Below are 16,389 nucleotides of genomic sequence, written 5' to 3' on the forward strand. Positions count from 1 at the left end.
TTAGAGCTTATTGGGATAGTGAGGATTAGGATAACGTGAGTCATTAATGTTTTTAAAGGGGTGGGCAGAGCAAATGTAAAGTTAGTGCAGTCAGTAAAGGCGATAATTAGTTTCGTAAGTCAATTGAGTTAAAATTAGGGCCCACGCAGAGGCTTAGCGAGGAGGGGGGAGGGGTTGCGGACCGCACCGGGTGACACCATTTAGGTGGGGGGTGACACCGAGGCAAAAAAAAAAAAAAAAAAAAAAAAAAAAAAAAAATATATATATATATATATATATATATATATATATATATATATATATATATATATATATATATATATATATATATATATATATATATATACTGCACATGTATTGTAGTCCTAGTCACACACTACTTTCAATACAGCACAGTCATGTAATGTACTGGAGTCCAACCATTTTACTCAGACAAATACTAAATAGTAATATTACCTATCAGGGCTAGGGTCAGTAACTCCTGGAGAATCGGGGCAATTAGGTTAGGATATAGACATCTTCTTAATGAAAAAAAATGCATTGTTCAACAAAAGTTGTTTTTCGTAACTCTTTATTTTAGAGATCAATGTTTAATTATAGAACGTAACCCCAAAATGATAATCTATAAAGGTAATTAAAACACATCTTATAAGCTAAAAGATTTTTACTCACAAGTTAATTTTCTCAGTGGGTTTTGGTCAAGAAAGTCAGGTAGGCCTAAGTGTTTTCCAAACATTGTAGTTTTCATGTTTTACTAGTAATTAACTTTTTAAACGTTACATGTTTGCTAAATCTTTACAAGCAATTCATAATTAATGTACTGACTTACTATAAATATAATCGCTTGTTTATATTAAGTGAAAACATCTGTATTGTTGTGCCTTTACTATGTAAAACTAAACCGAATGCTAGTTACTAAATACTGCAGGTAGATATTAAAAACCATCCCTGTTATCGAATCTCTAGATTAAGTCGCTCTCTATTAATTACACAGACGCATCAATGACAGTCTAACAACAGCTCACTTTAATTGGACTCGATACTTCAGTCTTAATTGATACTAGGCATGCTGCCTAGCTTCGCTTAGGTTTTCAAAAACACTGAGAATTTGAATGCTTAATTAATTAGTGATTGGCTGTTATGTGTAGTGCTCATATAAGGCGCCGGTCAGTCGAGGTCAATTTTGACCCCCCTCTTCGTAGACTTTTCGACCAACCGGCACCGGCCCCTGTGTTCTGTCACCCCAAGGCAGAATCCTGCCAAATTTGAAGCGCTTTGGCGTCGAGAAGTGCCCGACAACTTTGCTTTATCTAAGTCTAGTTTTTCCGTAGATCTAGATCATCTAGATCTAGTCTAGATCTAGTATATCTAAATCTAGATCTAGAATATCTAGCGTCTGTGTCCAGTTTTTGCGTAGATCTAGAATTCTAGATTATTCTAGATCTAGTCTAGAATCTAAAATCTCTAGATCTAGATCTAGAATCCAAATAGATAAAGTAAATTTTATAAGTTTAGGCCTAGAAAATTGTATTTTAAAGGTCTAGATTTCATAGCGTTCGTAGATCTAGATCTAAATCAAAGTTGAATGAAATTGTTCCTTCTTTATATTCTAAACTCGGTAGATGTCGTGATTAGTTTTTTTTTTTTACCATTTTTTAAAATTTATTCTTCTCTTCTTTCTTAGAAAATTCAAAAGCATAAATTAACACCTTAGAACCTATCATAAAAGCATACAAAGTTTGTATATTAATTTATTTACTGGAACCTAATATATGACTCATTACAAAAGATCTGCTTTCATTTTCATCACTACCACCAAATGTTTTCCTTTGTTGTTTTCCTTTGTTCCCAGAAAATGTGTCATAAGATTTTCGCTTCACTCCTTTTTTCTGTGCAAAATCTCCTCATCTGTTAACCTCTACCGTACCCCGTCTGCAATTGCTCTCTTCTCAAAAACTTCTCCCTTTTTCTCTTTACGTTTTTTGATCTCACTTAATGTCTTTGACTTTTCATAACTGTTTACATAAAAGCTTGTCTTTTTTTCACCTGAGAAATGTCTGCCCTGATTCTGCTTTCATATCTTGCCCTTTTTAATTCCCTGTCTGCATTTACATAAGTCCAAGTAAATTTAGGCAAATACTTTATATTCCATATGCAATTAAACCAAGGATTCCTTTTTTGCCACCAACTTGTGTATTGTTCAAAGCCAGAGCCACATATTTGGCTACACTCTTCTTTGAGAATTCTACCCATCCTTCAGTAAACAGCAGGCCTTTCCTATAAGAGTAGCTTTTTTCCACGGGTTGAAAAAATGTTCTGTTAACTTCACCAAACTCTCCAAATACATTTCTTAACTTTTGAACGCTCATATATTCTGGAACTGTGCTTAAATATATTATTCCGGGTTTGTCATTATTATATTTTTTTTATTGGCTTTTGAATTACTCGAAGAAGTAGCATGTTCCTCAAATTTTTCGTCCATGTTTGTTATTGTCATTAGTTTCGTGCTCTTTTTTAAGTGATAACAATAAGCGACGTCATTGTTAAATGCGTTTTTGTCCTAAGTTTAAACACTTTTCCGGTTGCATAATAAAAATTGTTTTTCTACATTTGAATACGCCTTTATTTTTTATTTTTCTTCTTTAAATAAAATTGTGGTTATACATTTAAAACATCTAACATATTATTTTCAACAAAAGACCGTATAAAGGTATCCATATATCGCTGCCGATTCTGACGTGATGTCCGGCGAAAATATTTTGCGGACAGACAGAGAGAGAGAGAGAGAGAGAAGTGCCCACTTGGGCAATTATATATTAGGATTGTTGGTCAAATTGGGATTCTTTAAGTCATAGTCGGTATAGACCTAAGTTTCTAAAATTGTATATCATACTTGATTTTATAATAAAATCTACCGTTTAACATATTACACACACAACACTTTCAAATATGTTAAAAGCTCATTAAAATCGATATTGAATAACATCGAAATTTAACCAAATAATGGTTACTCTTTTTCTTTTATGTTCTTAATAAGTTAGAACTTTTAAAAAAAAAAAAAATTTTGCTATTTGAGCGCTTTGGATTGTTTAACCCACGTTAACCATAGAACGATTAAAACCTAACTAATACACAACTTGCGTGTTTAGCAATGTGTACTTCGTTGACGATATATAACTGCAATATAACTGCTTTCTAGCCAAAAGTACATCAGAAAAAAAGTAATTAGCTGGTCTAAATATAAGCGTTGATGTTTACATTTAAGTTGTTATTTCTTGGTGCTTGACATAATGGTTTTAAAATAATCTCTTCGTTCCTATAGATACATTTATCGTGTTACTTGAATGCGTTTTCTGGAAATGTGCTGAAGAAAAATTTAAACGAATAATATAGTAGCTTGTAATGTAATATATTCTACAAGTTTTGCAAACGCTTGTCTATTACTTGATTATTAAATTATAAAATATCAAAGTGATTTTAAAAATCCAGTTTTAAAAAATTAAATAGAAGAGACAAGCGTTTATGCAACAGTTTACTCAATATTGGGCATTGGATTTATATTTTCAGATTTACGAGAAAGCGCAGAAAATGAAGGGACTCCTGCTGCTGTTATCAATAGCTGTGGGAGCTGTGTCCGGCTGCCAATATTCCGACTGGACCCTCAGTTTTGATAGCGCGGGTCTATCGCGATGTGACGGCTACAACCAGGTGATCCGAGGCTTCTACAGGAGCAACCCCCAGGGCGGGCGTGACGACATCTCCCTGCTAGAGAAGGCTATGTGCTGCAACCCTCCCTCCCCCTGGCAGAGCTCCAGAACCCAGATCTTCTACGCTGATTGGTATTATGTTCTTGACGGCATGAAGGTCTGGGCTACCTGCCCAACTGGCTACTTCTTAAACGGGCTGTACAGGAGTGGTGGGAAAAATGGCGGTATTTTTAATATTGAGTACGGCAGGTGCTCCAAGCCCAGCGATCATCCATCCTACTATGGACAGTGCTATGACGAAGACATCACCATATGTTTTGATAACGAGAATCTCTGTCAGTGTAAAGATGGGTACTACGTCACTGGAATCTACAAGTCGACCTGTGAACAACTTCACTGCATCGAAACACTCCGATGCTGTAAAATGGCCAATGGACGCGCTGTCTTAGACGAGCAATTCAAGGTAAAGAATTTAGTGATGGACATGACAATGTCAGACATTGCAAGTCTCGCCCATATGCTGGGGTATGGATGGTGTGCAAGTTGTCGGGCGCCGTTTGTCGGTGAAGATTTCAGACGCAAGGGGGACACATGGGTGGCTGATACGGCCGGTCCTTGCGATGGGTACAAGAGTAATCAAAGGCTCGGCATGGACTATAAAGACTGGGGTTTCGGTATGAAGAACATCAAATACGGGGAGCCTGTCATAGAGGAGCTGACACCAGAATCCATCGACAGCGGCACCATGTACAACAACGACGCCACAGACGCCATCAAGACCATCACCCGGGAAGAGACAATCACCCGCACTGTCACACACACGACAACCAGCGAATGGAAAGACAGCCACGAGCTGGGGGTCACCGTGGGCTACACACCCCCACCTATCGGGGGAATGAGCGGCAGCATTTCCTACAAGTTCAACTACGAAACCTCATCGACAACGACCGACGAAACACAAAACCAGCAGAGTCAAACCTTCTCCATCAGCACATCCAAGACTCTAAAGCCATACAGCGCTGTCAAGTGGAATCTTATTCTGTCTAAGACAAGAACCACAGTCCCTTACACCGCGACTATACTCACCAGATTCAGCACGGAGCTTCAAGGTTTCCTTCGATGGGGAGGAGGAGGCAGCAACCCAGATACCAACTACCACTACAAGTACAAAGGCAGCGGAGAGAGACCCACTATCAACTACAGATTTGGAGATTCCTCCACGCCCTTCTACACAGCCTTGAAACGAGAGAGCGACACCAACTCCCTTCCCTGGCTGTGGAACGATATGGCCAACGCTTATCCAGGCGCTCGAAGTCTGATCAAATACCTGAGCAACGAGGACCTGTATGTCTTCACGCTGACTGGAAAATTTGAGGACGTGGTCGGCAAACACGTCGAGGTGCGCTGGGACGAGATCCCTAATCCTAGCAAGGGAGAAGAGAAAGAAGTTGCAAAGAATGGAAGTTTTGTGGCTAGAGCAGGTCCCAACGACAAGCCAGCTAACGTAGAACCACCAGTGGTTGAACTCAAGCTGCAAGAGGTACAGCTGGAAGATGTGAAGTATAGCATCAATTCAACCATTGTCTAACATTGATGGAATGACATCGGTTGGTTGTTCATAATTAAAATTACCTAGGCAATGCTAAGGTGTTATTTTGTCTATTTTTGTCCTGTTTGTAATTTTATAAATAATCAAATAATATACAATCTTTTATTCGTGTAAGTGTTCAAGTAAGTTCTCTAAATTACTAAATGGTATGTTCATGTAGCATTTTTGTTACATTCAAGTTAACGATAAACACTTTCTCGAATAGTCTGTTAAAATATGTACTTATTATATAAGTGTATTCGAGAACCTGTTATTTCTAAAGTTTCTATAATTTTCTTTTAATTTACTTTTTAAAGTTTAAATACAAATCTAGCGTCGTCGGGTAATCAACTATATTTCCATACATGTTTGATTTTTTTCCATCTCAATCATAACCAAGTACTGAACAACCTGACACAATTTTTATCATTTACACGATGCAGTTTTTCCAAAATATTAAAGTTGCCCTTTCAAATCTGACGGTCCATGGGAGTAGGTGCAGTAGAATTCACCTCTGTCAGTTATATCGGCGTGTGTAAGACAGTGTGGTCATAATTGTTACGAAACGAGTCATCTATAAGGTTGGTACTGATAGTGGTGACGACTGCAGTGAGAGGTTCAAGTAAAATGCAAACACAATTTCAGCTAGGCAACTTTAATGGGTACTACTTTAGTCTTCAATATACAGGAAATAATCTCGAACATTGATAGTGGCCAGCCTTAGGGGCCAGCTCTATCACAAATTACAAAAACAAAACACAAATACATGCTAGCAGGCCTAACGTTTAACTCCTATATCTATCTGGCGCTCACCAGCTTGGGGTTTATGCCTCGAATACAATAGGGTATGCCATTACGTGTTTCCCCAAATGTGCATACCTGGTTAATTGGGTCGGGCTCAAGTCAAAGAACAGGGACGTGCACTTCCCCTATCTTGCACATCGCTAGGTAGGGTGGGGTGAGGAGTGGGGGTGGAGTAGATACTAACAAACGGTGGGACGGGGATGCATTGTGTCCCAGGTCAGGTGTGGGACGGGAGAGGGTGGGTTAGATAACCAACTAGCATCAATAATAGACTCAGTCATAACAACAATGATAAGGAAGAAAATATGGTAAGATTTTAAAAGTTAGAATTGAGCTGTACGAATCTATACAAAAGCTAATATTAATACATTTTGGTACTCAAAATCTAGAGTGGAAAACATTTCAGTACACAAAAGCTGAGACGAAAATAAATTGGTACACGAAAATTATAGTGTAAAACATTCTAACACACACAAATATAGTTGCATACATTTCAGTACTGAAAAACATATAGACATAATTTTAAATACATTTTAATTATTTAAACTTTTTAAAATAGAACAGAATCTAGTAGGAAAAAAAGAAATGCGCACCAAGTGAACGCCAAACAAAATGTGTATAATAGTGCGGAATATTATTAGTACCCTATTAATTCACATTAGTTTTTTTTAAAAATCGGAAATAGCCTAAATTATTACTTCGGGTCAACAAAATTACTCAAGATTTGGCAGAAGGCAAAGAATTAGACATTTTACTTACAAGTGAAATTTCATTTATCTGTCTGGAAGCTCTATGCTTTTGAAAAATTTAAAGAAGAAAAATTTCCTTTTCCGGTTATCAAAAATCGCTGAAAAGTTGATACTAATCTAAAAAAATGTACATAATACTTATATATGAAATTTCATCAACCTAGCTATAACGGCATTCAAGTTATCGTGTTTACGCACAAACACACAGACACACAAATACACACACACACACACACACATAAGTTCATCCGTCACAAAATTACATACTGCCATAGTTTCTATAGCATTTAATACAATTAATTTATAATTTTGAAACTATAACTAATTGAATTATTCAACTTGAGACATTAAAGGCAAATAAAATGATTGACCACAAAAGTAAATATTACACAAAACTCTTCACAAAGGAGAGAACTTCGTTTTATTTAAGGCACTTTAAAAAAAAACTAAGTAGTCTCCCTTGCAAACACAGTTTTTAAAACTTTTGATGCCCAAAACGACATATTTCTTTTTCCCACGTTTTCTTTAACTTGCTTTCTCTGTGTCTGTGTTTCTGTGTTTGTTTGTCTTTCCAATCAAATCTTGCGATCGAAATTTCTGGCACTTCCCAGTTATCTAGCGGGCTGAAATTTTCAGGGAAGCTTTCTTTTGGATGACCATTGAATATTCAATTGTTATTATTACTAAATTGATCAATGGAAACATTTTATTGAGCATTTTAGACCGCTATATAATCTATATATATAATTCTCCTCTGCGAGCCATTAGAAAAAAAACGAGCGACGCGTACCTCGCGCGCAGTGAAGCGAACGATCCCACATCGCCACAGGCTTAGGGGCAGATAATTTAGTTTGAACCGAGTTTAAACTTACAGGAGGTATGCCAGTTTGGGGGAGACGATATGGTCGAGTGGTTGGGCACACGATTGCTATCCCACTCGACACGGGTTCAAATCTATGTGTTAACACAACGTGTTTTTTACGAGTTGTCTTTTTACGAGTTGTCTTCGTTTACCCAAAAAAAGTGAAAAGATAAAATCGATAGCAAGATTTTAATGCAAACAAACAAAGACTAAAAAGTAGAAAATAATAATCATTAAAAAAGTTTTTAAAAACCCACGTTTTCTGATTGAACTAAAAAGTAGAAAATAAACGCTATACATCACAATAATGCAAGCGATCACTCTACTATAAGCGATCAAAAACGTGGGGCGCCGTGATTTTCTTACAGTTTCTAATACTGTTGACTCTCTACAAGCTCCCTAATAAAAGTCAATAGTATTATCTAATCAATAGTAATATAACTTTTACTTCGGCGCCCCACGTTTTTCATCGCTTATAGTAGAGTGATCGCTTGCATTATTGTGATGTATAGCGTTTATTTTCTACTTTTTAGTTCAATCAGAAAACGTGGGTTTTTTAAAACTTTTTTAATGATTATTATTCCTTCTGAATTCAGTGTGCGGGGACAAGCCGAGTTTCTTCCAGGCGTCTCTTGGGGGGGGGGGGGGGGGGGGCGGGGAGCCCCTCTGAAGAAAGTCTACCGCCCATCTCTACCCCCCCCCCCTTAAAAAAAATTTCAAGTGCCCCCACCGGAGAAAACACTGGGCAAAAGGTTGTAGCTACACTGCTAGAACTGTCTCTGTTTTGGCCAGATGGCTTTATTTGAACGGATTTAAACACAGCAGACATAACTACTCCTTCTACTGTCCTCCTGGATTGCTTTGGGCCTACTTTTTCCCCCTGAGTAAGTCAAAGTAAAGTCCCTTTCAAACCTGACGCTCTACGATGCAAGTGAAGTAGAGTTCACTTGTTTCTGTGACCACAGCATATGAAGGAATAGTGTGGTCAGCACATTACTTTCCCTAACGTGAGTTAGGTAGGACGATCTACTAACTTGATTGCCTCGCGTTTTTTTCCACTTCTTTTCTTAGAACATGTCCGATCCATCCTCATTTACGGGCTTTAAATTCCATGCCAATCGGCTGTTGCTTTATAGTTCGCCACTAGTCTTCATTAGAAATTTTCTCTGAACTTCCTATCATACTAGCCATTGGTGAATTAAAGGTATGTATATTTAAATGTAATTCTTTTTTGAGAAAAATATTTTATAAATTAGTTATTGGTTAAAATGCAATGTGCTTTACTACACGTTGAACGATATTAGTGACAAAGCAAAAAAGTAACTAAATAGCTAAAAACGCGACACATTTAAAATAACATAGGCTACCAATACCTTTAAAAAAACAAATTATATACATTTTAGGTCAACACAACACCATATTAAACGCACTATCAGTAAGTCGTTTAGGACGATAACCCCCCCTCCGTTCCTCCAACCCCCTAATCCCCCCTCCCCGTGAAAGCAGCCTCCTCAAGTTTAAAATCGTTTGAAACTAAATTATCTGCCCCTAATAGCCGTCACTAAACCCGGCTCTACGATTGTAAACATTTAGCGTGAACCACAGCACACCCGACTTTCTAGAGAGGAAGAGAGGGAAGTTCAAGGCTGGCTACATTTTATTTTCTAACGTCTCCAAGAAGAAAATTATATATATAGATACTAAGATTAGAAGTTCACGCCCTCAGTTTTGTGAACTTGCCGTAGTTTGTTACATTTCAAGTCATTGTTTTTAGCGTTTTTGTCAAAGCAAAAAAAAAAAACTTTTTCCGGCTGCATAGTGTAAAATGTGTTTCTACATTCGAATATTTGTTTATATTATTTTTAACCTCATGTAAATAAAATTTTGTTTATAAATTGAAAGCATCCAATATATTTTTTTCAACAAAAGTCCGTAACTTTAAGTTCCCCACATTCTGATGCAAATTTCGTTTAAATAGTTTTTGCTCAAGGGATCGTTTTCTGTGACGACAAAGAAACGTATGTAAATTCATACAGAAATGCGCTATAGAATAGAACTTGGTGCGCTCGGTGCATTTATCTAAAAGGTCAATTTGACCCTAAATTAGGCTGTTCAAATTTCTCGCATCTAGAGAAATGCAAAGAATTTAAACGTCCCGAAAGTTTGTTTCAGTGTCCAGCATCTTACTGTATTCCTGTCTATAACATTAATGATTATCCAGATTGTCCCTATGGAGAGGATGAAACATTGAAAATACAAAACATTTTAAAGTGCATTGCCATGGATCCCTCTAAATGTATCTTCTGCCTGCTAACATTTGTAACAACAAGACACATTGTCCTCACGGTGATGACGTAAAATGTCTTGTAGGGTTCAAGTATCTCGTTGGCATAGTCAGCCCAGCTGTGCAACCGGACAAAATTATTCTAACAAGTCTCAATGAATTCGACATTCACAAATCAAATTTAAATAAAAACTGTGGGTTAGACCCCCCGCATGGGAATCGCGAAGGGCTTTCTGGGGGTCCACTAACTGGTAAACTAAACCTTAACAATGAAAAAAAAATCTACTAACATCACCGGATATGAAATAAACAAGAACCAATGCGTACAATGCAAAGTTATTCTTAGTCGTGAGTCTATAAAACCTGCAAAAATACTAAATTATAAGACGAGTCACACGTAACACACCAAAAAAAAAAGTAGTTCCTTCGTCGACATGAAGCTAGATGCAAAAGTTAGAGACTTGATTGAACAGGAAGTTTTCATCAAGGAAAAGCAGCTTTAGTACATCATATGAAGTGGCATTAGAAATAGCCTAGCAAAGAAACCTTCACACAATGGGAGAAAATCTCATCAAACCATACATGTTGAAGATGGTGAAATTCGGGCTTTTAGATAAATGTAAAAGATTTAGCTTCCTAACCGAGGGGAATCCATTGTATGATTTACCGGTTTGCCCGGTATGCCCTCTCAAGCAAGACGCTTTTTCGATTTAATTGCTAATCTGATTGTAAAGATAAATAGAAATTTGAAAAAGGATTCTGGGTATCTTTAATCTCTCGACAACAAAGTGCGGCGTTAAATTTTCTAAGCTGAGAGCAGAAGAATCTGCATTGACTCCTTACCCATTCTTTGCTTCTCTTGATGTTGCCAGCAGTGGCGTAACGAGGGGGGGGGGGTGCGGGGGTGCGGACCGAACCGGATGACACCATTTAGAGGGATGACACCAAGGCAAAAAAGAGCAAAATATATACAGAGAAATGATAATCCCACTTAATTTAAATAATTTATTAGAGTGTTAAATAGTCTTTTAAGAGCAACTTTGACAAATCCCGACAACGGTGGAGGTGGGGGGTGACACCATGACGTAAACCTCCTAATGATAGAGTAACATGCTATATCAAGCTGTATTTATAACCGACTATGATAAAAATCGTTAGTATTATATCTGAGCACAGTTTAAAGCAGTCGCAGTGGGGATGGAGGGGCCGGGGTGTAAGTGGGTGGGGGAAGATACATTAACTCAACTTTGCAGAATATACCTGAGGTAAATGGTCTGGTTGAGAATCGTAATAATGTAAATGTTAATCCATGTATGGGGGGTGGGATGAGGGAACAACATTATTCACATGCGTATATAAATACATATAATATATATATATATATATATATATGTGACGAGCGAACATTTATCCTGCCGACAACGCCAATTGTAACGAGCCAACAGTTACCATGCTCGCAACGCCACATGTAATGAGACCTAATTGCCTGTAGTGCCACGTGTTAACGAGTTTAACCACTCATTCTAGACAACATTGACCACAGTATAGATACTCAAGATGCAGGTTCGCTATTGATCCTTTATTACATGAATCAAGAAATGCTTCATAATAAAACAATAAATCAACAGGAATGCTTCTCAATAATAGTCTGAATCAACTGACCCCTAACAGTCCTTCACTAGGCTTCATATAACTGAATCCACATGTCTATAATCCTTCTTAACACAATACGGCTAACCCGTTCTATAACCGACTTGACATAGTCACACAGACTGACTGATCTAAGCGAGCGATGAAGATGGAAGAGAGCTCGCTGAAACGGGAAGAGAGAGAACGAGTCCTGCCGTGCCCTCCTATTTATGCCTTGTATCCGTACTCGTCTCCGTACTTCTATTCCTCCGTAATCGATACTTGTACTCGATCTCCGACCACCAGTTGCGTAGTTCAAACGTACAGACCGTAAAATAACATCTGCGTCCTATCCATCAAAGTTGACAGGCCGTCTGAATACCGTTTCCCAAAATAGCACGCGCCGGCTTTGAGGTTGTTATCAGCCCGACCCAATAAGCCACCTGTTATCGGTTGCATCAGACCAACACCGTGTCTCGGCTTCTCGTTCGTTATCATTTGTAACTGGTAGTTAGGCCTACCCCAGTTACATCCACCCCTGCTTTTTTTGTGTGTTTTCAACCACAAACAACGCCTGGCGGGTGCACTCCTCCAAAGTCAATCGCACAGTCGTAAAATAAAAATCTATTGTTCTACTCACTGTCCACGACGTTCCATTCGTATACGATTGACAGTTCTACCTATTTCACATATCAACTGTGTCTACATCATCTTCCTGAGACACAAAACAGTTCTAGAATTCACATCCACCCTTTCCATTTGGTGCCTTCACCAGTTCACTTCTATAGCTCTTTGAACAGTCTGTTTTCATACCAGCGCGACCATGAAAGAATTGATGGTTGCTGACAAAAAATTTCGTATTCCTTCTGTTCCTTAAACTTCTCCGCGGACCACTTATCTGATGGTCTACTGTCTCTCTGCTTCTGGAGGGACCGGGATCCTCATTGTTGCCGGTATCCTCCCCTTGCGTATCGCTGTTGTTCTGTTGATGGTGATATGGTTCCGGAATGGGTATGTGAATTTCCGTTATAACTTCCGGTTCCCTAATTGTCTTGGGTTTCTCTGTGTGTAACTGCTCTTCTTGCCTATTCCAATATTTCTTTAATTGAGCAATATTCGCCCACCGATCCGGTTTGGCGTGATCGATGGGTCTTATCTTAAAGGGGCCACCTGCTACTTTAGGCATCTCCACGACTTGCCATATCTCCTGTCCCCAGAGATCGTGGATTTTGTTTCTGCCTAACGGGTGGCTACGCAGTAATACCCTGTCATTCAGTTTGAGTGGCGGGTCCTTCGTCTGTATCGGCGGTTCCCTTCGCCGAGATTCATGTTCTAGTGTTTCCTGTACTACCCTGTACATTTCTCTAATTCTTCTCATATGTTCATTCACATATTCCAGTGCGGTGTATGAGCCAGTCATACTCTCCCTTTTTCCTAGGAACAAATCAAGAGGGAGTCGAGCCTCTCGTCCGAACAGCAACATGTATGGCGAAAAGCCGGTTGTGGCATGTGGTGTGCAGTTGTATAGATATACCAACTCTGGGAGAAAATCAGGCCAACGTTTTTTCTGTTCAGGTTCTAGCGTACGCAGCAAATCATGCATGCTGCGGTTGAACCGTTCACACTGTCCGTTTCCTTTCGGATTAAATGTGGTTGTTCTAGATTTGTTGATCCCGTAGTGGTTGCACAGTTGGTTAATTACTTCTGACTCAAAGGCCCTTCCTTGGTCAGAGTGTAATTGTCTTGGTATGCCATATTTGATGAACCAATGTTGTAATAAGACCTTTGCCACTGTTTTGGCAGTCTGATCTCGTGTGGGCACCGCCACAGTCCATTTGGTGAATACATCAGTCATTACCAACACATGTTCCGTCCCATCCGATGATTGCTCCAACGACGTAAAGTCCATAGCCACAATCTCTAGTGGTTTTGTCGCTAGTAGGTGTCCTGATGGCTGTCTCATTTTGACAACTGGCATTTTCGCATGCTGACACCTCACACAAGCCTCACAATGGCGTTTGACCTCCATTTCCATATTGGGCCAGTAACACCTCCGTCGTAATATTTTGTGGGTTCTGTCCTGACCCTGGTGTCCTGCCCTGTCATGTGCCAACCTTAGCACTTCTCCTCGTAATTGTCCCGGCACCACCACCTGGTGTATTGTGCCATCAATTTGGTCATGAATTCTCCGCATGAGAACACCATCCTTTATACTGAGACGGTTCCACTGACTCAGTATTTTCTTTGTTTCTCGACCAAATTGTTCTCTTTCCCTCCTTCCTGGGAATTTTTGTTCCTGGACGTGTTTCAATAGCGGTTGTAAGCCACTATCCGTTCTCTGGGCATCTCTTATCTTTTGGTGATTAAGGCAATTAAAATCACTACTGTCCATATGTTCGGGTTCCGTGGATATGTGCTCCACCCCGGTCTGCCCGTTTTGCATCACTTGTACCCCATGAGGGATATCTGTTGACGCTCTGACCTCACATATTCCTGTCAGTGTTTCTTCCTCATCACCCGGTGTCTCGTAAGGATTCCTTGATAAAGCGTCCGCATTGCCATTGGACCGCCCCGGGCGATGTTTTCTCTCTAGGTCAACGAGTGCCAATTCTGCTGCCCATCGCTGTTCGATGGATCCCAGCCTTGCTGTAATTTGAAGTTCTTTTTCAATATCTGATAATTTTTCTTCAAGTCTTGTTTGAGACTCTTTCATTCCTTCTAGTTTGCCAACACTGTTCTGTTGTCTAATATTTTTATTTACTTCTTCCGATAACAGACACTTTAAAGATGAACATTTCTCCTGTGCTTTTGATTTGCATGAACTTTTCCTATCCAGTTTCCTGGTTAGACTTTGAATTCCTTTATTAAGTCTACCAATTTTCTTCTTATCATCATTTTTCTCTACCAACAAATTGTTCACTTGACACTTTTCAACATTCAAGTTCATTTCACAGTTCATTTTTTCCATTAGTTGTGTTTTACCTTTCTTTTTCTCCTTACTGTGTTTCTTTGTCATTTTGTTTACCAAGTCATTACCTCGCCGCTCTGTAGCCTTGACCTGCCTTACAGAGGGCGATCGTTTCACCGGACAGTACCGTGCCATATGTCCGGGTTGTGAACAAGACAAACAAATTGGTCGACCGTCTGCCGTCCATTGGAGTGATGGCTTGGCAGGACACGGCCGTCCAACCCGTCCCTGTTTTGTCCCGTTCTTTTCCTGATTCTCAGCTGTTGACCTGCTTTCCAACCTCTCCAAACGTTGGTCAACCTTCTCTAGGTGGGCCAACAGTTGAGCCATCATGGTCTCCATCGTGTCGGCCCCTGTGGGTGGGGATTGTCTCTGTTCAGGCACAGAGACTTTGTCCACCGAACAGTTCGATTGGTCCTCATCCTCGGACCTGCGGATCGCTGAGTTCCTGACCTGAAGGAAGGTCAACTGCTGGTCTCTGTGGACCTCCTCTTTCAACTCTCTCCTTAAGATCGGGGTTGCTAGCCCCTCGATGAAATGGTCCCTCAGTAGGCGTACATCAATGTCCGGTGATTTGCCCTTTACCAAATCAAAGGCCCTGTTCATCCTGTGTGAGTACTCCATCACACTCTCCGCCATTCTCTGCTTTAAGCCCACGAATCCCGATAGCAGTTGCACTCCCGACCGTCTCTCCCCAAAGGTCTCCATAATCAGATCCAGCACCTTATCTGGATCTGATTGGACGGTCCTATCGTGGCACTTAACCTCTGCCCTAACCGTTTCACCTATACTGCCCATCAGCAGTCTTAATCTTTCCTCTGGTGACATATGTCTCGAGGCCCAGGCCGCTTTGACCTCTTCACTGAACCTGTTGGTTAAAGTTGGATCTCCGTCCCCGTAAAATTTGTTAATATGGGACTCTCTGGGTAGGACCACTATATGGGTCTGCTTCTCGTCCAGAGTAGACATTTTCTTCCTTAAGTACTAAAAAAAAAGAGTTCTTTCTTACCGTGTGTGTATGAAAAATTTTTCCTCGTTCCTCAATTTTCACAGTTCCTGAATGTCCGAATTCACACACACACTAAACACAGTTATGCACAAGGTTGACTATAGGTGCCTTAAACGGCAAGTCTAGTTGAATTCATCCTGATCGCAGCGCCAATTGTGACGAGCGAACATTTATCCTGCCGACAACGCCAATTGTAACGAGCCAACAGTTACCATGCTCGCAACGCCACATGTAATGAGACCTAATTGCCTGTAGTGCCACGTGTTAACGAGTTTAACCACTCATTCTAGACAACATTGACCACAGTATAGATACTCAAGATGCAGGTTCGCTATTGATCCTTTATTACATGAATCAAGAAATGCTTCATAATAAAACAATAAATCAACAGGAATGCTTCTCAATAATAGTCTGAATCAACTGACCCCTAACAGTCCTTCACTAGGCTTCATATAACTGAATCCACATGTCTATAATCCTTCTTAACACAATACGGCTAACCCGTTCTATAACCGACTTGACATAGTCACACAGACTGACTGATCTAAGCGAGCGATGAAGATGGAAGAGAGCTCGCTGAAACGGGAAGAGAGAGAACGAGTCCTGCCGTGCCCTCCTATTTATGCCTTGTATCCGTACTCGTCTCCGTACTTCTATTCCTCCGTAATCGATACTTGTACTCGATCTCCGACCACCAGTTGCGTAGTTCAAACGTACAGACCGTAAAATAACATCTGCGTCCTATCCATCAAAGTTGACAGGCCGTCTGAATACCGTTTCCCAAAATAG

General features: G+C 39.8%; 1 protein-coding gene and 1 pseudogene across 1 annotated transcript; one reads left to right on the forward strand and one right to left on the reverse strand.

Moving 5' to 3' along the window:
- The first annotated feature begins 588 nt into the window (after positions 1–588).
- On the forward strand, positions 589–5,348 carry LOC131956155 (uncharacterized). Its single transcript, XM_059320578.1, has 2 exons — positions 589–711; positions 3,568–5,348. Exon 2 carries the CDS (start codon positions 3,589–3,591, stop codon positions 5,293–5,295), a length of 1,707 nt encoding a protein of 568 aa, XP_059176561.1. The 5' UTR covers positions 589–711; positions 3,568–3,588; the 3' UTR covers positions 5,296–5,348.
- On the reverse strand, positions 1,658–2,414 carry LOC131956152 (uncharacterized; annotated as a pseudogene).
- Positions 5,349–16,389: the final 11,041 nt, after the last annotated feature.

Source organism: Physella acuta, unplaced genomic scaffold, assembly GCF_028476545.2.
Source record: "Physella acuta isolate Inbredline_101_S28 unplaced genomic scaffold, ASM2847654v3 ptg001130l, whole genome shotgun sequence".
NCBI classification, from domain to species: Eukaryota; Metazoa; Mollusca; class Gastropoda; family Physidae; genus Physella; species Physella acuta.

Coding starts and splice junctions, on each gene's coding strand:
- LOC131956155 (XM_059320578.1), top strand. CDS start 3,589: ATGAAGGGACTCCTGCTGCTGTTATCAATAGCTGTGGGAGCTGTGTCC.